The sequence below is a fragment of the Pectinophora gossypiella genome, chromosome 3 (genome assembly GCF_024362695.1).
Source record: "Pectinophora gossypiella chromosome 3, ilPecGoss1.1, whole genome shotgun sequence".
NCBI lineage: Eukaryota > Metazoa > Arthropoda > Insecta > Lepidoptera > Gelechiidae > Pectinophora > Pectinophora gossypiella.
In genome coordinates this window covers 2,726,430-2,752,263 of record NC_065406.1, presented here as the reverse complement: position 1 = coordinate 2,752,263, position 25,834 = coordinate 2,726,430, and the positions used below count along the sequence as shown (strand labels likewise).

Genomic DNA, 25,834 nt, shown 5'->3' with positions numbered 1-25,834 from the left:
TTACGACATGCCCGGGATGACAAGCAGCTGAACGCGTTTGACCAAAAATAGCGGTCCAATTTTTAACCCGAATCTTCCATCGTGTGGGTTGTGAAGTGGATTACCAACTTCATCAACCCTGATGTCAGGTTTACTACTGAGCCGCCAGAAGCCCCTGACATGGCCCATGTAACGATTACTCACTTACATCAGTAAGTAGTAACCGGGAGCAACGGGTTAACGTGCCTTCTGAAGCACGGATCATCTTACTTTCGGACAATCAGGTGAGCGGCCTGTAATGTCATATCCAAACTGGAGATCACAAAGTGATTTTAGTGATGTGATATTGTGACCCCAACGGGATTCGAACTTGGGACCTCCGGATCGTAAGCTCAACACTCAACCACTGGACCACAGAGGCCGTACTCCGAATGAAATTAATTGAAACAAATCGAGGTTTTGTTGAAGAAATTCACATCAGAATGTGGTTTAAAAAAAAATGCTTAACATCTGCATGCCCTACAGGCTGAATACAAGTACATCTGAGCAAATACCAAATAGAGTAGTTTCCAACTAGTTAAAATAATCTAGTCAAATCAGTTACTTTTTCATAAACGTCAAAGAATTTGTAAGAAAAAGCAACCTTTGACGTCATAGAAAAACGTGGCAAAATGTCGCACTTATTATTACATTTTTCTTTATAAAAATTCAATAAATAGGTTAAATAGAAAAAAGAAAAGGTTTTTTGTCACATTTAGGCCTGTCTTTATTTCGTAATCAGAATTTCATAATTTATCTTTGACCTACGAAACTACCCAATTATTTTATTGTACGATCTCTTTCGACTGTATTCTGGCATTTATAAATATTTATACTCTATTCTAGTAAAGTAAGTACATTACCTATTATGTACCTACCTATTATGAAACTTCAATCTATTTTCTTTGCTAAGATTTCGTACTTGAAGACCAGTCGAAGACCCAATTAACGGCTAATACTATTTTTTTCTTAAACTATTTATTATAACGCAGCCATATTGGATCGATGATAACAGTCTTTGTTAGTGGATAAGATTTTTTTTTTTAATAATGGTACCAATTGGCACGTGGCCAAAGGCCCTTGACTTTTCTGGCCTCGATTCAATCTTTACGGACTTAAGCACAAAAAGTTAAATTCAAACTCAGTCGGTGATCACTATCTACCCTTTCAACGCGTGTATCTTTTGGCGGCTTGGACTTTTTTGCTTTTGCCTTTTGGAGTATAGTAAGAGAATCTACTCCTTTAGAATAGCAAGGTGTATCATTCCACCTAATTGTCCGAAAAAGATGATTCCGTGCTTCGGAATGCACGCTAAGCTGGTCCCGGGCTACTAGTCCAAATACCTTCACCTACCCGCACTGGAGCAGCGTGGTATGCTCCATACCGTCTCCGGTTGATTGAGAGAAGGCCTGTGTCCAGAAGTGGGACGTATATAGGCTGTTTATGTTTAATTATGTTATGTACTATTCTACACACAGCTATAGTGTTCCACGTATTTTGTATTGCCCCCAAAGGTGACGAAGAACAGGGAATTATCATCATACTCCTGCCCTTAATCCACTCTTAAGTGTGGCTTCCATTCATCCTGTCAGACGTCATTTCAGTACCACACCTTTCGCACACATATACTTCACACAATTCATCAGCATTCTGCGGATATACCACTATAACCATCCATTCCTGCTCATCACACGTCCATACCCCTCTCTAGACACTTCATATAAAAAACCTCATTTTACACAGACACTACAAATTGACGTTATCGTACACGCGCATCTGTGTGTGTACCGCCCATATTGAAGAATAAAGACCAAGGAGGTAACCCTAGCTCAGCCGCTGGTGGGAGTGGAGAGTTGCCGTTCTACATGTAGTATTATTCCTTATTCTATGACCATACCACGCTAGCCTGTTGCTCCTTGAGTTCTCAGTGAGCCGCCCTACTTTCTGACTTCATCTTATATACACATTTATAACTCCTATTCTTAATCTTGTATATTCTGGTACCACCAAACAATATTCTATGCTGTTCTGGGAGCAAATAAAAAACATAGAACACGTTCAGCTGCTTGTCTTCCCGGGCATGTCGTAAAAACCGACAGAGGGATTGCGTCCTCTAACATAATGGACTAATGTTATGGGCGATAGGCTGATCCCTTATCACCATAAGGTTCATCATATCCATCTTAGGACTTCGTATCAACAGTGGCTGCAAGTTGTCTTTGATTACTTGTGGCTCTGCCCACCCCATTTGGGATTACGGGCGTGAGTTTATGTATGTATGTATGTACCAAACAATATTGAAAATTAGAAATCAGAATCATTTATTCAACGATACCATGGATAAACGTGTTGAAGGTCAATTTTACATTACTTGAACTTTTATACTATGACAACATGCATTGTGTTATTACTTATTGGAAATGTGATGTTCCATCCTTCTTTTTCGCTTTGAGCTTCTATTTTTACAAGTTTTTACCACGAACTTCCCCGTTCAACGCCTAATCGCGCACTGAGGTAAAAAAGTACTGTCGACGTCGCTGCAGGGCAGAAACTTTGCGTTCCACCTTTTGAGTGCTGATGTTCAATCTAGGGTAGTAGTAAATCTAGCAACAGAACGCGTTCTGTTTTGTGTTGGCTCTCAGTCTAGAAATAACAACTTATAACAATAGCTTGAACATCAGCTGTCTGAATAGCGAGAACAGCTTTAAACATGTTCGCAGATAGCTTATCGTCGTTCTAGAAAATGAAACGATTATTTCTGAAGTTCCCGGGATAAAACAATGGGTTTTGTTCGTGTAGACTTGTACGAAGTCTGATAGATAGTTCTTGCTAAACCTGGTTTACCATGAAAAGTGTTTTGAATAATTCTACTCATCATCACTAGTTTAATTGCCACGTTCTTGTGGGTGTAGCTTTCTCCATGGTACTTTTTTAGAGAAAAATAGAGCAGTGGTTTCCCTCTTGTCTTCCGCCCCGTAGTACTCTGTCTGACGCGAGTGGGATGGCGCTCGGAGTAGTCTATTTCAAATCCGTACTAGGACTCCGCCTCTGAATAGTACTGACAGTTACTGCTGCCCTCTTTCAGGTTCCAGCTCTGACAGTCCCTGCGACTTGCTCCTTCCGTTCTGCAGTGCGGAACCGATGCCTCATATCTCCGCCTTTGCAACCGTTGAGGTCTTCACCCGTATCCCTGGGCAATCGTGAAGACCTCAACGGTTTATTAAGTTTTAAACTAAGTTAACAGCCTCCGTGGTCTAGGGGTTAGAGCGTTAGGCTCACGATCTGGAGGTCCGGGTTCGATTCCCGATGGGGACATTGTCGAAATCACTTTGTGAGACTGTCCTTTGTTTGGTAAGGACTTTTCAGGCTTGAATCACCTGATTGTCCGAAAAAGTAAGATGATTCCGTGCTTCGGAGGGCACGTTAAGCCGTTGGTCCCGGCTATTAGCCATAAAAACACCTCCACCAACCCGCAGTGGAGCAGCGTGGTGGAGTATGCTCCATACCCCCTCCGGTTGATTGAGGGGAGGCCTGTGCCCAGCAGTGGGAAGTATATAGGGAGTTTATGTTATGTTATGTAAACTAAGTTAGACACAGTGCCCAATTTACATTATTCCAGTCCAGCAAGTATTCCAGTCCAATGGAAAAGAAAGATGGAATGTTACTGGAACAATTAGAACCAGAACTGAAATGTGTCCATCTCATTGAACGTTTATTTTATTCCAGTAATGTTGCGGATTGAAACACTTATTGGAATAATGTGAATCGAGCATAAGGGAGGGAATGTATGTGAACTTATCTACAGTGGCACAAATTGTCTTAAGTAGATTACTTGTGGCTTTGCCCACCTATGGATTCAGGGCGTGAGTTTCTGAATATTTAATGACGTTATGTTGCCATTTTTTCTGCAAAAAGTTTATTAAAAATAAAAACGTAATGTCCTTGTCACTCCAACCTACACGTTATTATTTGATGTATCTGTCCAAAAATGCTAAAAAGAGACATATTTGGGCCACAAATTGATATGAAATGGCAACATTTAATTTAATTGGACTTTATTGTCGAAATACTTTTAGGTGTCCAAAATAAATATGGCGAACGTCAAGCTGCCATTTTTCTTTTTAACGGCCATAAGCTTAAGTGGCTTTTACCTTATTATTGCGTCCAAAAGCAGGCCAGTATTATCCGTTAAGAGTAAGTTACAGTTAAGTATGCAATTAAGTTATGCAGTTATTAATACTGTTATGACAGTGTGGTAATGATGTTGAGAGATATGTCGTGACTAAGTTGACATCAGAGGGGTTTGATAAGATTAAAAAGATCACAATAGGGACGGTAAGGCCACATTCACACGGCGACAATTACATTTCTTTTTCACGTATTCTGGATTGAACTCCGTGTGAACGTAGCCTAATGATCACGAAACTGTGGGCACAGTAACTTGAACGGTATTTCTATTTTTTTTATCGAACCAAATTTGTATTTTAGCGATAGGTGCAAGTAATAATCTAAAAGAATTAATACATACATAAATGCACGTTCGTAATATCTAATGGGTTAGGCAGAGCCACAAGTAAGCAGAAGATAACCTGCAACCACTTTTAACACGAAGTCAGACCCCGGAGGCCTATTAAATTTTGTCGAAATCGTTAAGTTTGTTATTTTTACTAACACGCGTGCTACGATTTTGTTCGTATTTTGACAGAACGCCATGACTTATTTGGGTCCGCACCAATCGACAAAACGACATAAGTATATCGTCAGAATCGATAAAATGACCTCGACAAAAATTTTGCGTATGTTAGTCCTACTGGACACTCGATACAAAAATTTCCGCGAGTTAGACAGTCTGCGCGCGCTCCCCCTTGCTGCTTAGCGACCTACAGCCATATAGACTAAAGTAAAACCCTAGAGGGGGTGAGGTAAATGTATCTTGACCGTAGAAATTAATTGGCGCGGGGCGTCACCTTTTTAAACGCAGTTTGGAGGACCTGGCCAGTGACCGGAATAAGTGGAGGACGTCTTTGGTCGATGGGTGCAAAGCACACGATAAAACCTGGTTCCAGATTCTAGCCGACAAGCGCGAGAGGCGACACAGAAGTGAGAGAGCCGATTTACCATCTATACCATCTAATAACCCTCAACTACAATGCCAGTCGTGCGGCCGCTACTGTCGCTCTCGCATTGGACTTTACAACCATTTTAAAAGCTGCCACAGAAACGCTGTTTGAATCATCTGATAAAGATGTAAAGGCCTGAGATGATTATTTACTCTATGACGAAGTCCTAATATATTCAAATTCAAAAATATATTTATTCAGTAGGTAACATAGTTACACTTTGAATCGTCAATTTTTACATAACGAACGTCTCATCCGCCTAAAACTACTGCAGCTATACAGCCAGCCCATTGCCCATAAACGACCCTACAAATAACGAGGTCTATTTGTTTTAATCCTAAATTATGATTGACGAATGTTGGATAGACGTAATATCTCTCTAATGGTTCATCATGTTAGAAAAGACACAACCCCTTGGTCGGTTTTTGTTTTAAGAAGAACAAAGCTTTCTATTCGGTCTTAGTCATAGAAGCGAAAAGTTTAACTTTTTATTTCAAGTTCATTAACCTAAAGAAACAATAAACAACAAGTGAAATGATTTGCATGTCGAATATGGCAGGTGTCAGTCGACGCATGCGACGCCATAGCTAGCCAGCTCCATAACTGTATCGCGTTAACTGCGTGCATGCGTGAGAATCGCCAGTTGTAAAGGTTCATATTGAAAATTATTTTCGTAGAAAGCCGGAATTTTACGCCAAGGTCCGTACTATATGACTAAGTTTTTCGACTGTATGTATGTACATTGTACAGTCATGAGCAATATAATGTACCCACTTTAGGACTCTGTCGTACTAACATATTTGATATTTAGTGAGACTTACAGTTCAATTTGTCAAATAAGTTAAAGTGACATGGTACCAAAGTGTATCATATTATTATTATATTAATGCTCGTGACCGTATGTACGATAAGGTGCAAAAGTCCAATCAGTTTCATGAAAAGTAATAAATTAATTGGTTGCACTTAAGACCTCCTGGTTATGTGTCGTTTCTGTAATATACCAAAAACACCTACAAAAAGATATTTTTTTATAATTATGACAATTTTTTTTGACATTAACTACTTGGCCGGACAAATTAGGAGCGCTGGAGGCTCTGACCCAGTACAACGTTTATGACAACAGGCCTGAGGGTGCCCAGTTGGGCGCGAACCTCGGCTCAGGGTGTCGTCGGAGAGGAAAATATTGGAAAGAATTAATCGACCCTAGTGGGTCGATAGCGACAAGCGCTGATTGAGGGAAATCGTCGCTCGGTATCGGGGTCATTATGACTACTGATGGTTCATAATTGGACTACTGTTTACAAATAATTCGCTGGCCTCAGTAACTGTACTTTTGCTCTAAGACTGTACGCAGCTACATGTTTGTTTCTTTGTGGCTTCCTGTACCCAAAACGGCTTGATGGATTTTGATGTATGAGGTATCGTTGGATTCATCTTGATCACGGGAGTGATTATAGACATTTTATCCCGAAACTCCAACGGGATATTCCTTGCATCTGTTTACAATGATTACCGGTGACTTAATAACCCTGACACCAGGGTTGATGAGGTTGGTATTTCACTTCACAACCCACGTGATAGAAGAAGAAAGAAGAAGAAGACCCGTGACGTAGTACGAACTTCGATTACATTGTGTATAACATCTAAGTGATCCGAAGTTATGTTTATGTATGGTTATAGAGCTATTACTTTAAACATTTGACATGAGGCTGGCATAACCACCAAGTGCCTCAAGCCTCGAAAAAATAAATAATAAAAAAACATTTGACGTTTTATCCAAAAAATACGTAAGAATCGTTTTCCTCCAGGGTTGCCAGATTGGGGATTTTTCGCAACTTTAGGGGGAATAAATAACTACTTGTAGAAGTTTTGGAGAAACAAGAACTTTGAGGAATTCATTCCCCATGAATTTTTCATTGTTTCAGCTTCCGGGGTGTAACCACTAGTCTCCTGTCTCACCAATTTGACGGAAATTGAAATTAATGTGACACTTGACCAGTGACCGCTACGGCCATTTAACCGGGGTTGTTTAAAAATAAAAAACCTATTTTAGTTATGTCTATGTCACAAAAGAGTTTTTGAGAACATTTTCTGAAATAGACTAAGTAGGTAGGTATCTTTTAAGGATCCCACGAATTAGAGGTACCTACCTATGGAGTGTCAGTTAGGTAGGTAAGTAGGTATGTCCGTATATCGGTCTGCAAGTAGGTACCTAGATAGGTAGATTGCTTATTCTACTTACTTATACCTACTTACTTACACTGCTTATACCTACTTAGTTATGTGTTATTCCGTGTTTTGTTTTGTATTTGTTACTGTGGTGTCCCTATATAGGTAATAAACATTCTTTCTTTCTTATATATATTTCAAACATATTGTTTTTCTCACATTTTTCAATCATTTTTTTTGTAGGTAGGTAGCCTACCTACACAAATCTTTGATTTCAACATCTTCAAACAAGATTGATTTATTATTATTTATTTATTTATTTGTACACAATAAAATAGACACAAGGAACATACAAAGAAAACAGATAGGTACCTAGTACAGGTGAGCTTATCTCACCTTTCTCGAATCTTGACATTGACTGAGATTATGAATAAATGTCGTAGATACCTAGGTACCTACTTGTAGTAGAAATCCCGCTCTTCCTACAAAATATAGGTAGATTATAAAGGTTAAAACGAAAAGGGGTATAAACATTTCTTATAATAAACGAATACTGGGTAATTTTGCTTTTAAATTATGATTAATCTACCTAGTTGCTACCGTCTTGCTTCTTACGAACTGCGACCTGTCCTTACGAGAACCATTCTCTACACTTGACCTTATACCTACCTGCCTTATCTCACAACGTAGGTAGTTTTAATAATTTAACGAAAAACTCTCGTCTCATTAAAGCAATACCAACGTTATTATAATTAATCGCATTAAAATATTCAAAAAAATTACCATCCACCACAATTTGCATCGTAAATTTTTGTAGGTAGAAATCTAGAAATTAAACCAACCTGCAAAATAGTGCTGGATACAGCATGTGACTCTAAAAAACAAGTCCAATGCCGTATTAGAATCCAATTGGACACCAACTAACATAAAGGCACCATTCACCGCACAACCTAGCCATCCCGAGCGAACAATACTAACTTTTAGATCAACAATGAAATTGCAACACTAAATCTCGTTCAAAAGTAACTTTATCACACAGTTATTCTTCCAAAAGTAACTTTCACAGTTTTATTAGTGGTTGTAAATCAAAACAAGCAGTTTAGACCGGGTTCATAATGTTTTTTGATCACGATCGTCGATGCTTTACGGAGCGGTAACGTACGTGCTATTCCGAACACGATTCTGACCGAACTGAGGTGGGAATAGGTAAAAATGGCCGGCCCAGCGAACGGCGCCTCGCAGTCAAAGATCATGCGTCAATGCACAACTCTGAGAACATTGTTAACAAACATTTTATACCTACATCACTTTTTTATGCCGGCTAAAAAGCCAGAATTTTTCTTTTAATTTATCATACCTTTTCTTTGATAATAAAAACACATAATAACGGGTTCTTACCGCGTTTAAATCAGGGATATGGGGGTTTTCTTTGATGCTAAAATAAATTAGCTTGTGAACTCAAAGAAATTAATGTTGCTCTACAGTTAATTATACTTGTAGGGTAAACAGTTACTAAGGGCTAAGTAATTACATAGGTTTGTTAGTTTAGGTACACCGCACCGCGGCCATACATAGGTATGAATCACACATTTCAATTTACTGTTTGCTTTGGTTTCAGGAACGCCTGTAACCTGCATTTGGCAGTATTTATTTACCAAAGCACGCGCCCATGTAAATCAAAACGCGTCGTTTTAATCCACAATAAATATCATCTATTCCAACAAGGTATAACAGTTGAGACTTTAGCAAACATAAATTCAAAGGGTCTTGACATTTTGACAGGGGTGCGTATAAACTTGTTTTATGTTTTAGTTTAGTTACCTACCCGGTATTTAGTTTTGTAAAGTGATATTTTAATAAATAATTTAGTTGCACGTGCTCTTCAATGTAATTAAGCTTAATAAATAATTTAGTATTGTAAACATTAACTTCAGTTATTTCCTCTTGTTCATTAATGAGTGAGGGCCCTATCTGACTAGGAGGTATCCTAGTCAGATGTGGTGGCGCCACCAGCGGGAAATTATTCGGGATTTGGTTGCCGGCAACAAATTGGTTGCTAATGCAACCGTGGTTGTGCCACCATGGTGCCTAAGATAATGAGTAGGTATGCAGCTTTATTTACCTTTAAGTATTTTCTGTCACTGATCGCCTGAAAGAAATCGCTGTAAGGCAATAAGACCGACAATCTGTGATTTTATTGTATAACTATGTTTTATTATTTATTTTTGTGATCTATCTTCTTATATAATACTTACTTACATATTATTCAGTTGAACAATTTAACTTTGCGTTTTGCGTTGTTTACCGATTAATTCCTACCTTTTCCCTATTTCACTAATACAGAAAGATTCTTACTAGGGTAGTTTCTAGTTACTTGAAACTGAAAACCACATGATATTATTTTCTTCTTTACAAATGCTCGATTTCTTTCAATTAATTTCATTTCGGGTAAAAATTGTGACCACATTTTTTACCTGGATTTAAATTACTTTGTTTATTCACATTCCAATGTGATTTTTCAAAAAAGCGCCTAGGGTGTTTTTACTATATGGCGACGAAAAAGATATTCATTTAGAATTCCAATAGCAAGTGCTGGTTTTTATCGGATTTTGTAGCTTATCTAACTTCGATTATTCTTTAATACTCAACAAAATAAAATTAAACTTTCAATCTATCGGGTACGATGCATCGGGTGTAAGTTTAACAGGTATGGAGAAATCATGGCCCCATCCGAATTGCTTTTGCTATTACGCTGTCCGATTTAGATTGGAGCAGACGAATTGGGTAGTGTAATCAGGTCTTTACACGTGATCTTACCGGGTTCTTCCCTCAGCGCTCCCCATTTGACCGGTCAAGTAGTTAATCTTCTATCGCGTGGGTTATGAGGTGGAGTACCAACCTCATCAACCCTGACAAGGTTACTATTGAGCCGCTAAAAGCCCCTGACATGGCTCATGTAACGACTACTTACTTACATCAATAAGTATTAACCAGGACCAACGGCTTAACGTGAATTCCGAAGTACGGATCATCTTGCTAATAATAATAAAATAATCATCATCAGCCGTAATATTATTTTTAATAAAATAATATAATATAATAATAATAAATAATAATTTAATTAAATAAAATAATAATTTTAATTTTACTAATAATATAATTACTTCTCTTAGTAGTTGCCTTTTGCGGAAAATTTACAATAAATCACATAAAAAAAACACGTGTATTTTCCATAAGTTAATTTTAATGTCTTCAGTCTGTGCGTTAGATAATCTTTGAGAGAAGCAACAGTGCAACAGCTACCGCGTGGAAACCAGTTCCGAGACAGTAAAAAAATGATAAAGTCGCAAAATCATGTGCTAAAGCTTAAAAGCTAGCGCTCTCCACTTGCCCGGCCAAGTAATGAATGCCATGATCCGAGGGAAAACATTGAAAACTTGTTAATCAATCCTCCAATGCGAAAGTAACTGTCTATCTGTTACGCTTGCACGCCAAAAAGACTAAACCGATTTTGATGAATTTTGGTACAGAAATAGATTAGACCTTGGGAAAGAAGATAGTTTTTATATTATTTAGGGGTGGTATAATTAAACATGCCCGAAAAACTAGTACCATGGTATAAGAAAACCAGGTATGCTCAAAACTGACAACTAGCATTTCATTGGTGCTAATTCCTGTAAATACCATCTAATTTTATTTTAAGTTATATCTGTCATTTTCTTATCCGCCGAAAAGGAAAGGGACGGGTAATCGACAAGCATAAAATTTATGGAACACACGTCAATTTTAAGCACAAATCTAAACCAACCGTCTAAAAATTTTACATCAGTCAATAACCCGACACGTTCATTTACTCATTCTTCCTAAAATTAAGAGCTGTGAATCATCCGTCCCTTTCCTTTTCGACGGATATGAAAATGACAGATATAACTTAAAATAAAATTAGACGGTGTCTCCAGGAATCGGGGCCATTTTGTGCGTTGCGATTTCGTAAAAAATAAATTACCCACGTCCAATGTTTTTAATTTACTTTGCAAGGAAATTTTGTACTTTTAGTAAAAGATTTACATACAGTTTTAATGTTTTTTTTTTATGTGACAAATAATAGTAATTTAATACATTAGTCAGTAATTCACTTAATTTTCAATAATAAAATGTACGTCCTTGGAATGTTGGAGATACCACTTTAATGGTAACACTTACGTCATCAATGGGCTAGAAATGGCGGCTTGTCATAGGATAGAGCATACCTGGTCTTCTTATACCATGGCTAGTACGTAATAATATAATCTTCTAACCCATTGACCCTGGTGTCAGATTTACTATTGAGCCGCCAAAGGCCCCTGACATGGCTCGTATAACGACTACTTACTTACATCAGTAAATAGTAACCGGGACCAACGTCTTAACGTGTCTTGCGAAGCACGGATCATCTTACTTTCGGACAATCTGGTGATCAGCCAGTAATGTCCTAACCCGAACTAGGGGCCACAAAGTAATTTTTGTGATATGTCCCCACTGGGAACCGAACCTGGGACCTCCGGATCGTGAGGCCAACACTCAACCACTGGACCACAGAGGTCGTTATAATAATATAATTAAGTCGCAAAATTGTATGCTAAAGCTTATAACTTACGTACCTAACAGGGAGCTTTCAGCGCTTCCTATTAGTCTAGTCTAGTTGTTGCATAGAACCGAGAATTATAATTAGAGTTCAGCTCTGGCCTATTACAGATTGGTACATTAGGTACCGAGCGTGTGCATGTATCTACTTATACAGGGTGTTAGTGACATCGTAACGAAACCTTTGAGGGTAATGTGATTCAGGCCATGATTCTGAGTTGATATCAAGTGGAATTTTCCGTCGCAAATTATATTATAGAACGGAAAATAATTGAAAAACACTAAAATTTTCATAAATTAAACACCTCACTTTATTGTACTATATTTGTGTCATGTCTGATTGTTGAAATTTAGTTCTGTGCAATAATAAAGTATATTTGATTTGACTAAAAATAGATATAATGAAATTATATCTTATATTTAGAAATTATATCTTATATAAGAACAAAAAGCAAAACGGATGTTCGTCGAAATGATCATAGGGTGGTGGTGGACGACCTAAGATAAAAGGGCCTCACTCAGCACAAGTCGCGACGTGAACCACGACCCTGGTATTATGTGGATACTGTTGGGTGAGGCACGAACATCGTGTTCCATAAAATATGCGTTAATAGTGTACATAGATTACCTATATAATACCAAATTACTTAAATAGAATTAGAGCCGTGGTAGCCCGGTTGGTAGAACGCTTGCCTCTCACTTTGAGGTCGCAGGTTCGAATCCAGCACAGGCCTAAACCAATGATCGTCGAATTTGTTATCGCATTTATATTTGGATTATAAATGATTATCACGTACTCTGCGGTAAAGGAAAACATCTTGAGGAAACCCACATTCCAGAGAAACGCATTTACGAAGGTATGTGACCTAAACTGCATTGCGCTGGTTTTCCCTTCACGGGTTGGTAGGTCAGACAGGCAGTCGCTTCTGTAAAAAACCGGACCTGTGAAATCTTCAGGTTATGTAAGCGGACCCTGTGAAAAACGGGATAACGCTAGGGGGATGAGATGACTGCGTACGGCATTCCTGTAGTAATAAATAATTTCTTGCTTTATTTCTAATGAATGTGAATTTTAATATTATTTCTATATAGGGAGGTATCCCATGTAGGTAGGCAGTTTTTTGAAAAATAGGACAATTCTAGGAAGATGACTTAAACAGAATTAGAGCTCGTATTATCACAAAAACGTATACATACATACTTAAGGTTAGAATAATAAGTTATAAGAGAACCCCTCATCCATTATACCATCTGCCGGCTAATTATCATGCAAATTAATTAATTACACGAATGACAAAACGTCAGCCTCTTCATTATGGCTGACATTTGCTTTTCAGCTCCCTAAAGTGAATTTTCCCGGAAAACAGAGCTTTATCTAATCAGTCTGTAGGTGGTGTTAGCTACCGAACCCCGATTCCGACCCCGCCGGCGTGGTCGACGATTTCCCTCATTCAAAGCCTATCGCTATCGACCCACTAGGGTCGATTAATTCTGTCGAATAGGTGTAATCCTTACAGAAGACACCCCGAGCCGGGGTTTGGCGCCCAACTGGGCACCGTCAGGCCTGTTGTATTAAATTTTGTACCGGGTGAGGGCGCGGCCCATTTGTCCAGCCAAGTTTTGTTTGTTGTTCAAGGTTTGTCATTGGTAATAATAATTGTAAATGTTGACTCCCAAAACATTGTCACCGAGAAACAAAACATCACGGCCTCCGTGGTCCAGTGATTTGAGCATTGGACTCACGATCCCGAGGCCCCGGGTTCGAATCCCGTTGGGGACATATCACAAAAATCACTTTGTGATCCCTAGTTTGGTTAGGGCATTACAGGCTGATCACCTGATTGTCCAAAAGTAAGATGATCCGTGCTTCGGAAGGCACGTTAAGCCGTTGGTCATGGTTACTATTTACTGATGTAAGTGAGTAATCGTTACATGAGGCATGTCAGGGGCTTTTCGCGGCTCAATCATAACCCTGACACCAGGGTTGATGAGTCTGGTATTCAACCTCACAACCCACACGATAAGAATGATATAAAAAACTACCCCTACTAAAGAAAAAAACAGCAAAATCGGACATTCCCGAAACCTTTAATTGACTCCACTACAAATATAATCCTCTTAGTAGACGTCCAGAGCCGGGGTTTGCACCCAACTGGGCACCCTCAAGCCTGTTGTATTAAATTTTGTACCGGGTGAGGGCGCGGCCCATTTGTCAGGCCAAGTAGTTAATGCTATATGCAGCAAATTTAGAATAACTCAAAAAAAAGAAAAAGCCACACTCGAATCGAAATCGATACCTGCGAGCTTAATATATTATTTAATCGCCAGTACTTAGGTGTTGTGCAATCGATACCCTACTGAGCACGTGTATTTATTATGCATTGCCCAATCGATAAAAGAAATAGCAACAGCCTCCGTGGACTAGTGGTTAAAACGTTAGGCTCACGATCTGGAGGTCCGTTAAGCCGCTGGTCCCGGCTGTTAGCCGCAAAAACACCTCCACCAACCCACAGTGTAGCAGCATGGTGGAGTATGCTCCATACCTCCTTCTTTGAGGGGAGGCACTTTACCTTTAGACATGTTTTCAACAATAAATAAAAACACATAACTCACATAGAGTTGCGCTTGTAACCCTAAGGGGTATGCAGAGGTGTAATATAATAATAAATACATTGTGCCGGACGACGCCCAGAACGATCTCATAGTTTAACAAATTATTGTAAATAACTTAGATTTTGAAATAAAGATATAGATAGTTAAATAAGTATAGTTAAGAAAATATTGTGATAACGATTGTATGTGATATTATTATTTTTGTTCCAATAAATTACACTCACCTCATTCGCGGCGCCGTCTCGTCTTAATGCGCGCAAGGCCCACTAGTTGCGAACCGTAAAATCGTATATGACTAGGGCGAGACGGCGTCGAAAACACTCACAATTCGCACACCTCGCAACTCGAGGTTTATTTTTAGGAAGGTCGCAATAGGACCTTACACAACATAGCTTAGGTACAGACACAACTGTACAGAAATGAATCTTAAATAGTTGTTTTTATTTAGAACCAGCATCCCATAGAACATAGCGTGCGGTTTACAGTCCCGTACATTGGTCCTTCGAGCCGGATAACAGCCGGATAGAACATAGAAGATTCCGAATAACAGTCGGATATCGAAAACATAGTTCCGAACAACAGTCGGAAAACCTATAGTACAACTCGGATAACAGCCGGGTATAGTTAAATCCCGGGTAACAGCCGGGATACAGGAGTGTCTGGACAACAGCCAGACACGACACAGTATGAAAACCAGGAGTATGAAGTCGACAGAGATGGAACGGCCATCAACAGAAGACCCACCGGTCACCAACACAGCAACTCCCGCAGTCGCGGCCGCCGCCGTCACAGATAGAATAGATACAGCAGCCCCGCTGGTTACAGAACAGCCTGGTGGTGGTAGTACCGAAACATCTACTACCACTGGGACCAGCTCGGGCACCACAACGACGACGACGGGCACAACAGACGATACAGATAGGACTACGGGGGAATCCAACACAGAAGATAGCGTACAGAACGAGACGTTACGACCTGGATCGGTGGTCAGAGCCCCATCAGCGCCACACTCTACAGCTTCAAAGAAACGACGCCTAGCCTTACTTAAAGCAAAAGAGGAACTCCTGAAAAAAGAAGTCGAACTGGCAGCAGCACGCATCGCTACGTTAGCCGAAGAATCCGACGACGACACAGACATAGAGATAGCAAGTGTGAGCGACGTACGCACACGCACAAAGACGTGGGTGGACCAGCACTCAACGCTGGCCCCCCCGCTGCCCACCAACATAGCACCCTTAACTATAACGGGTGAATACAGAACCACAGTAGAAGAAAAACCGTCGCAAACTCAACACAGTCACGCGACACCTATAAACAAGGGGGCAAAACACAGCATAGCGGCACCCACTACACAAGGTGGATGCATCTCAACTCCCGTCACGGCGGGAGAACATGTGATCGCCAAACAACCATCGATAGAAATTACACAGTTAGCACAAGCGATCACGTTAGCTGCGCGATCAGCGTGTCCCACACCGCGCAGCACCTTCGAGCTTCCAACATACAGTGGATCTCACACAGAATGGCTGTCTTTCTACGCAGCCTACACAGCGACAGCTCCATCCTACTCCGACCAGGAGAACTTAGTACGCCTGCGGAAGAGCCTGAAGGGAATGGCGAAAGAAACGGTTGAAAGTCTTCTCATGTACAACGCGAACCCCACCGACGTAATGAAGACACTACAGCTTCGATTCGGCCGCCCCGACGCTATAGCTCACACCGAGCTCGACCGCCTCCGAGCTCTACCGCGCCTCAGCGACTCAGCCAAAGAAGTATGCGTATTTGCGACGAGGGTAAACAACATTGTGGCCACACTACGCGCCCTCCGAAAACAACAGTACCTGTATAACCCCGAGATAACTAAGCTCACTATAGACAAACTGACACCGACAATACGCTATAGATGGTACGACTTCGCGGCTGAGCAATCAGAAGACGACGCCGACCTACTGAAACTCGCAAGGTTCCTCGAACGCGAGGCTGAACGCTGTGGACCGTACGCGCAACCAGAGCGCGACACAGCTTCATCACAAACACAGCGGACAGCACCCGGCGCCGTCCAAATTCGAAAACAGACACAACAGCGTACTTACTCCACGACGGAAAAGGATAAGACAGCGTGCCCCGTATGCGACAAGACGGGACACACGGCGGTAAAATGTCAACAATTCACCGACGCGAACACAGACAAACGATGGGAAATGGCAAAAAACAAGTCACTATGTTTTCGATGCCTCACTCGACGCACTCTCAAACATGAGTGCAAAGCCCGAACATGCAACACCAACCAGTGCAACCGCACTCATCACCCTATGCTACATTTCCTGAAAAGAGAGGTCCCCGAAGAGAAAACAGAAACAGTCAGCACGGCATGGACGACGAGAAGAACTCACACCTTCTTAAAAATCCTCCCTGTCAAAGTCTCCGGTCCACAAGGCGATGTCGACACCTTCGCCTTACTCGACGACGGGTCCACAGTCACCCTAGTCGACGCCGACATCACCAACCAAGTCGGCATAAAGGGACCGAGCGACCCGCTACGCATAGAAGCCCTCTCAACCGACATAGGAGTCAGGAAATCACAGCGTGTAACACTCACGCTACACGGGGCGACTAACACCTTCGACACGCATGCCCGGACGATAGAAAACCTACAGCTCTCACCGCAACGCATCGAAAACGACGACCTCACCGAGTGCCACCACTTGTCCGACATCGCTCTACAACTAGTCTACGAGGCGACACCGAAGATACTAATAGGACAGGACAACTGGGAGCTACTCCTCGCCACCGAAACAAGAAGAGGGGCGCGGCATCAACCGGTCGCCTCCCTCACCCCTCTCGGCTGGGTGCTACACGGCGCACACACGCGCACTATAGGACATCGAATCAACTACATTACCGCACCCACACCCGAAGATAGTATGGACGAACAACTTCGTCAGTACTTCGCCATCGAGTCTCTCGCTATAGAACAGAAAAGGCCACAGAGCGACCCCGAACAGCGTGCGCTCAACATACTCGCCGAACGCACTACACGTAGCGACGACGGTCGTTACATAACGTCGCTACTGTGGCACACAGACAACGCGTCTATGCCCGACAACTACAATAACGCGTACAACCGCCTACTGTCTACAGAAAAAAAGATAGATAAAGATCCACTACTTAAACAGAAATACAACGAACAGATGGAAGCGCTTATAGAAAAGGGCTATGCCGAGCCCGCTCCGAGTACCAAAACAGCCAATAGAACTTGGTACTTACCTCATTTCCCCGTTCTCAACGCAATGAAACCGGGAAAAGTACGCGTCGTACACGATGCCGCAGCTAAAACGCAAGGTGTATCACTCAACGACTACCTGCTCACCGGTCCCGACTTACTACAGTCTCTACCGGGGGTACTCATGCGCCTCCGCCAGCACAAGTACGCCGTGTCCGCCGACATCAAGGAAATGTTCATGCAAGTCAAGATACGTGAACAAGATCGGGACGCCCTCCGCTACCTCTGGCGAGGCGACAACAGAGGCGACACGACTCCCCGAGAGTATCGCATGACATCACTCATCTTCGGAGCAAAGTCATCACCTGCGACAGCAATCTACATAAAGAATAGCAACGCCGAGCGGTACAAAGTCACAGACCCGGACGCGTACGACGCAATAGTCCGCAATCACTACGTCGATGACTATCTACAGAGCTTCGAGACAATAGAACAGGCCGTAGCTACGTCGAACAGAGTACGCGAGATACACAGCGAAGCACACTACGAGCTACGACAATGGACCTCAAACTCGCAGGAGGTTCTCACAGCACTCTCGGAGCCATCGACGACAACTCAGTCAGTCTCACTCGACGAAAACACGAAGACCGAACGGATACTAGGTCTCATCTGGAAGCCGTACAGCGACGAGTTAGCCTTCAACCTCGACCTAGCACGTCTGCCACAAGACGTGCTAAACAGAAAACAACCCACCAAGCGTGAGGCGCTCAAAATAGTCATGTCATTGTTCGACCCTCTCGGTCTCGCTTCGCCTGTCACATCTAAGGCGAAACAACTCCTTCAAGAAGTATGGAGAAGAAACATCGAATGGGACCAGCCGATCGACACTGACCTCGCCGCACAATGGACGGAGTGGATAGAACATCTCAAGAAGCTAACCCACGTCGCGATACCCAGATGTCACTTACATTACAGCGACGCTAGTAACATGCAACTACATGTTTTCGTCGACGCTAGTGAAACAGCCTTCGCCGCCGCGTTATACTGGCGCATACAGTCGCCGGAGGGACACGTGACTACATCACTGGTCTTGGGGAAGGCCAAAGTCGCACCGCTCAAAGTCACGTCAATCCCACGCCTCGAACTACAAGCGGCCGTCATGGGCAGTCGTATGGCCGCGACTGTAATAGAAGAACACGATCGAAAACCATCGTCAGTCACGTATTGGTCCGATAGCCGCACAGTACTCACCTGGCTAAAAACGGGCGCTCGCTCGTACAAACCGTATGTCGCACATCGAATCGCGGCAATAGAGGAGGTCAGCAAGCTAAACGAGTGGCGTTGGGTTCCAACTAAACTCAACGTCGCCGACGACGCGACCCGCGATGTACCAAGTGACTTCGATGTACAACACAGATGGTTCAGAGGCCCGGAATTCTTACGTGACGACCCAACTACGTGGCCTGCGGAGAAGCCACCACATATAGAAAACACCGGCGAAGAGAGACTGCACTATACAACACACAGAAGTGTCACCACAACGACACTAACAACAGCGCTCCCGGACAGTAATAGATTTTCGAAATGGGAACGCCTACTGCGAGCCACCGCTCGCGTCCTTCAGTTTATAGCTCTATGCCGCCGCAGCGCTGACGAGAAAGTCAACTACAAACGTACGGCGAAAGTCAGAGAAACAGACAGCACATGGGGGCGAAAATATAGAACCGCCACGCCCCGGCCTACAAAACAGAGGGACGACAGCTACAGAAAATTCATCCCACTAGATGCCCGATATAGCAAGGAGGCCGAAGCCCTCCTAGTGCGCGCCAGTCAACAACAGTCGTTCAAGAGCGAAATAGACACTCTGCAGAAAGGGGGCAACATACCCCATTCGAGCCGACTACGTCCTATCGCGGTCGAACTAGTCAACGGCGTGATTCAACTTAAATCACGTATAAACGCGGCGACGGACATAACACCACAGACACGAGCGCCGGCGGTCATCGACGGCGACAACCACGTAACAAAACTATACGTGGAGTACATACATCGACGCCTACATCACGCGAGCGTCGAAGCTACGATCAACGAATGCCGCCAGTACTATTGGATCCTACGCTTGCGTCCAATCGCACGCATGCTCATACATAGATGTCTGCCCTGCCGCATACGACGGTCGACACCACCGCGACCACCGACGGGTAACCACCCGCCGACCCGACTAGCGCACCATCAACGCCCTTTCACATACACTGGGCTTGATTACTTCGGCCCCCTCACGGTCACAGTGGGCAGAGGGACACAAAAGAGGTACGTCGCACTGTTCACGTGCCTCACAACACGCGCCGTACACCTAGAAATCGCCGCCTCACTAACGACAGATTCGGCGATTATGGCACTACGACGCATGATCGCGCGCCGTGGGTGCCCTACAGAAATTTGGTCCGACAATGGGACGAATCTACAAGGCGCCGACAAGGAGCTTCGCAAAACTATAGACAGAGCGACAGAAGAAGAAGCCACACACAGAAAAATCAGCTGGCGTTTCATACCCCCCGCCGCCCCCTTCATGGGCGGAGCATGGGAACGTCTCGTGCGGAGTGTGAAAACGGCTCTATACACCGTACTAGAACGAACGAGCCCGTCCGAAGAGGTCCTACACACCTTACTCGCCGAAGTGGAATACACGGTCAACAGCCGTCCACTCACACACGTCTCCGTGGACCCCGCGGACCCAGAAGCACTCACTCCGAACCATTTTTTGCTCGGCGGCACTGCCCGCGAGGGCCCGCCGGGCACTTTCGATGACAGCGACTTATCCAACAGAACCCAGTGGAGAGCCTCTCAACGACTCGCCGACCTATTCTGGACTCGTTGGATGCGAGAGTACCTCCCCGAGCTCCAAAACCGGCGGGAGCCACACGGCGAAGGAACAGTAAAAATGGGTGACGTCGTGCTCATTACCGACAACACGCTACCACGAAACGTATGGCCCCGCGGAATAATCACCGCTACCTACCCTGGAACGGACAACATAGTACGAGTCGTCGATGTCAAGACGAAGGGGGGGACACTTAGAAGACCCGTCAAGAAATTATTGGTTCTCTACTCCCCGCAACCCCCACCAATCGCGAACCAATAATTCTCTATATAAGAAAAAAATGGCGCCGAGCCGCCACACAACTCGCTCAGCCACGGCACGAGTAACATCTCCGCTCAACAAGTAACCGCTTCAACCAATCACAGCATGGAGCCTGATACAACCTTCGAAGAGGCGGCGCGAGTGGTGGAGCAAAACATGAAGACGCTGGGGAAAACAATCGAAGCGGCCAAGAAAACAACAGAAGAGGCCGTCCGAATTTGCTCCGCCCCCCCGCCGCCGCGCCGCTACCTCGGCCCTCGCGTCCGCTCCCGCGCGACGCAAACAGAATCGACGAATTTTCTACGCGATCTCCAACGGAAAATAGAACAATTGGAGAGGGAGATCATCTACCTGAGAGCGAGCCAACTTCGAGGCTCTCCATATTCTCGGGACTACTTCACTTCCGACGCGACAATCTGCTACTACCACAAGAAATTCGGAGCAGAGGCTCGCAAATGCCACCCTCCATGCACATGGGAGCTTGAAGAAGGAGTAGAGGGACGCCGCCCGCACAACAGAAGAAGGAGTATGTCGACGTAGACTCCAGCGCCGTCAACATACGGCGGGAGGAATGTGCCGGACGACGCCCAGAACGATCTCATAGTTTAACAAATTATTGTAAATAACTTAGATTTTGAAATAAAGATATAGATAGTTAAATAAGTATAGTTAAGAAAATATTGTGATAACGATTGTATGTGATATTATTATTTTTGTTCCAATAAATTACACTCACCTCATTCGCGGCGCCGTCTCGTCTTAATGCGCGCAAGGCCCACTAGTTGCGAACCGTAAAATCGTATATGACTAGGGCGAGACGGCGTCGAAAACACTCACAATTCGCACACCTCGCAACTCGAGGTTTATTTTTAGGAAGGTCGCAATAGGACCTTACACAACATAGCTTAGGTACAGACACAACTGTACAGAAATGAATCTTAAATAGTTGTTTTTATTTAGAACCAGCATCCCATAGAACATAGCGTGCGGTTTACAGTCCCGTACATACATCCTCGCCAGCTATGTTTAAGGACAAAACCAAAAAGCTAAAAAAGAAATAATATGCTGTGCCTTGAGCCAACTTTAAACAGCTGAAATCATTCAAAGTTTTTTAGCAGACTCTTTTCTGCAGTAAAGTCATGTGTTCACGACAACAAAAAAGAAGAAGAATAAAAAATTTACACAAATATTTGTAGAAGCACCCTGTATCATTCCCAGTCGCAATGTGACCTTGTGTATCCTATTGATGACAAGGCTTATGCAAATACGGCCCAAACGAAAGCCATAGGATCATGGCTTTTGAATGCTGAATATGTATGGGAGTTAACCAAAAAAATGCGGGATACGGAAATTGATTCGATCCTTTTCTTGTAGGACGACGGAAAGGACGGTAAACGAAATTCTATAAATTAGTTTGCCCTACCCATGTTACCACGAATGTTCAGGTTAGCGCTATGTGACACTTATTGCAGTGAAAAATCCATCAAATAGGAAGTACTTACCTATAAAAAAAATATTTAAGTAAGTAGGTAGGTAAGTATACAGGCTGTTAGAGACATCGTAACGAAAACTTTGAGGATAATTCAGAGTTGATTCTGAGTTGATATCTAGTAGAATTTTCCGTCGCAAATGTATGGAACGGAAAATAACTTAAAAAAACACTAAAATTTTCATGAATTTTCCGACATGAAAATCCACTTGATATCAACTCAGAATCATCCCTCTCAGTATCTGTATAGATAGTACGAGACCTCACGGTGGCGACCCTCAACCCCTCAAAAAACAAAATTTTTCGATTAGTTTACGGCCCATTATGTGTATTCATCGGGTTAGATTGCGGTCATTCACACCCAAAGATCCACACGATTTAAAAGATCATTCTAAAAGCACATACATCCGTGGTGCTTCCTGAAGAGGTATTTCTCTGTTACTGTATGTCGTCGTATCCAAAGATACCGGGTATTAACAGTAGATCTTTGCAGTGCAGCAGGAATGAAGGAGATAACAGGCACTTGAGGGACTCTGGCATTATAACCAAGTAGATCGGATGAGCAGTTTATGATAAAAATATAAGTTTAAAAACCTAGTCATATGTACATATTTGAAATGTGCAAATTAAGCCCTTTCATTTGATACCCAACACACTACCAATCGAAAAAAAATATATGTTTTCTTCCTCACTTTCTCCTATAGAACCACATATATAGTAGTTAAACATTATAACCCTCTACATACATAGCTATCAAACATGTAACCCTCCTTTTGCTTCTCCGCAGTCGGGTAATAACGGGTCACAGTCGGGCACAGTTCACAATATGTAAACAAATAAAAGCAAAGTACCTAAAGTAATACACTTTTATTGCAGAACTTCTTCAAACATTCAGTCACTCCACTATACAACACTTCAAATAATATAACCGCACAAACTTAAATTTTAATTCTATAGTCCTCTATCAATAGAATTTTGCTATATTTACAGTTACTCATCAAAGGTTGACAAAGAATGTACACACAGTCATGCATCAAACTGGGATAGAAGAAAAATATTGTGCTGTTTGCCTGGAAACAAGGAGTACCTAGTATACAATAATATTATAATACGAAAGATCCACTTTCAACACTCACGAAAAAGATAAAAAAATACCAAGGGAAGTTGCCATGATCTTATGTAAGCAAACATATCAAAGTCACTTCTGTCTCATCCAATTTTACTGAACAAACATTTAATAAACAGTCCAAGTGATCGGTAATACTCTCCCTTACCATCTTACTCTGTTTCATTCTCTACACACCAGTCTGTATATATCATCATCATTAATTTAAGAGTCACACTCTTGTCGGTGTAGCATTCTCCATGCTACTTATATAGGGAAAAATATGCCAGTGGTTTCCCTATTGCCTTCTGCTGTGCAGTACTCTGTTCCACGCGAGTGGGACGGCGCCCAAAGTAGTCTATTTGAAAGCCGAACTCCTGTCCTCTGCCTCTGAATAGTACTGACAGTTACTGTTGCCCTCCGTCAGGTATATAAGTCTGTATATAACATACTTGAAACTAGTAACCAGATGCCTATATTGATAATATAATTTAAAATAGGCATAAAACAAACTACTTACATCTATTCAGTCTATCTATGATGTCTATAGCTCTATAGAAATACAAAAAAATCTCTTAAAAATAAATATAATAATAGTATGATGAATAGTCTCTAGAACTTAATTCAAATTGTCTTCATCATTAATGTGTATAGGAGAAACAGACTTGCATCTATTTTCTGTAGTTACAAACATATCTATTGCTTTTTCTATCTTGTTCAACTTATTATCCAAATTCTCTTCTTTGACTGTAAAACCTACAGTGCGTAGATTTGCATTCAATATGTCCGAATGTTTTGTCCTGACATGTTTCCTTATTGTATCTCTCTTGTAGAATTTCTTGTCACAAAACGGGCATTCATTTTTCTTCTCCTCAAAATGTCTACGTTGGTGCAAAATCAGTGTCTGTGTATTTGCAACAAACGTTCCACAGACAGTGCACGCTACATTTGTGTCAGTGTGCTTAGCTGTGTGTCTTTTTATATTGCATTTTCTCAGAGATTTATATTCGCATTGTTCACATTTATACCAATTAGTAGCTTTGTGATGGACCATTCTCTTATGATTAGAGAGTTCAGACATAGTGTAGAAGGAATGTGCACATTTCTCACAAGTGTATGATTTATGCCCGCTGTGCCTTTGCATATGGTTCGCTAAACAAGATCGGTTCTTCAAGATTTTGTGGCAAACTTGACATTCTATTCCTTTGTCAGTGTGGGTTCTTAGGTGCCGGTATATAAGATTACGGCCTCTAATCAACTTACCACAGTAATGGCAGGCTATTTCAAGTTTGTATTCCGCATGTGCAGTCTCTTTATGTGCTGTCAAAGAACTCAGTTGTGTACATGTCTTTGGACACAAGTCACATTTGAACGGTCTGTCTCCTGTATGAATCACCCAGTGTGTGGCAATATCCTTAATTCTAATTGACTTGTATTCACATTCTTTGCAGTAAAACATTCTGGCTCTTCCCTCACCTTCAATACGGAAATTCTTAGCAACAAGACAATTCTTCGTTCTTTCCTTCTGATGCCTTAAGAATGCCTTCAGTGACTTGAACCTTCTCTTGCAGTCACCACAAACCAAATTTGCAGTAGCGTGGACTTGTTTCCAGTGAACTCTTAATTTACATTTACTTTTGAAGAAACTACCGCAATCGTGACACTGGAGTTGCAAATCTATAGATCGGCTTTTGCGTAATCCCAATTCAACTTTATTTAAAATGTTTTTTGTGAACTCTGTTGAGGAACTGAAGTCTTTATCTTCGGCATTATATTCTGAATTATCAAAGAAGTGATCTTCTTCTAAATAAGCTGCTGGGTCACATTCTTGAGGTTCTTCTGCTGGTGGTTCACCATCCTGAGGCTCTTCCTTTTTGATAAATATTTCTATACTATTCGGAGTCTGGGTTAGTAACCCGTTCTGAAGAATCAAGTTAGAACCCTCACATTTTTGCCTAAAATCGATAGCTGTTTCTAGTTCTGTGAGACACAAACGACATATCTTATTGGGAAATCCGTCATTTTCCTTTATCTGAACATTAGCTAAAGAGTTTATGTGATCGAATATGAAGTAATCTTTATGCTTTTCGTACAAAGAAACATAATCTTTTCCATTTGAAGTAGATAGACACACTCGACAAACACCTTTCTTCTCATCACTCATTGTCAAATAACGCAGTTGGATAACTGGGTCATTAGGTGAGGCGCAAGATTTTAATTACAAATTTACAAAACACTCAAAATTTGATTCCAAGATTTAGGTAGGTACCTATTCGAAAATCCGAGAAACAATAAAATCAATTAACTGTCAATCGTGCGATGGATGTCAAAC

The 25,834-nt window shown here is 42.1% G+C and overlaps 3 protein-coding genes across 4 annotated transcripts in view; 1 reads left to right on the top strand and 2 right to left on the bottom strand.

Moving 5' to 3' along the window:
* LOC126380508 (uncharacterized) overlaps positions 1-8,487 on the bottom strand; it is a 215,022-nt gene extending 206,535 nt beyond the window's left edge. For both annotated transcript variants that reach the window (XM_050029970.1, XM_050029977.1), the window contains exon 1: positions 8,150-8,487. The gene's annotated coding sequence lies outside the window, so the exon portion shown is untranslated. The remainder of the gene's footprint in view (positions 1-8,149) is intronic.
* A 6,772-nt stretch (positions 8,488-15,259) lies between these two features.
* On the top strand, positions 15,260-20,908 carry LOC126382263 (uncharacterized). Its single transcript, XM_050032075.1, has one exon. It carries the CDS (start codon positions 15,260-15,262, stop codon positions 20,906-20,908), a length of 5,649 nt encoding a protein of 1,882 aa, XP_049888032.1.
* Positions 20,909-23,249: 2,341 nt separating this feature from the next.
* LOC126380356 (zinc finger protein 501-like) lies at positions 23,250-25,832 on the bottom strand. Its single transcript, XM_050029735.1, has one exon. The coding sequence runs from the start codon at positions 25,664-25,666 to the stop codon at positions 24,122-24,124; it is 1,545 nt and encodes a 514-aa protein (XP_049885692.1). The 5' UTR covers positions 25,667-25,832; the 3' UTR covers positions 23,250-24,121.
* Between the last annotated feature and the right edge of the window lie 2 nt (positions 25,833-25,834).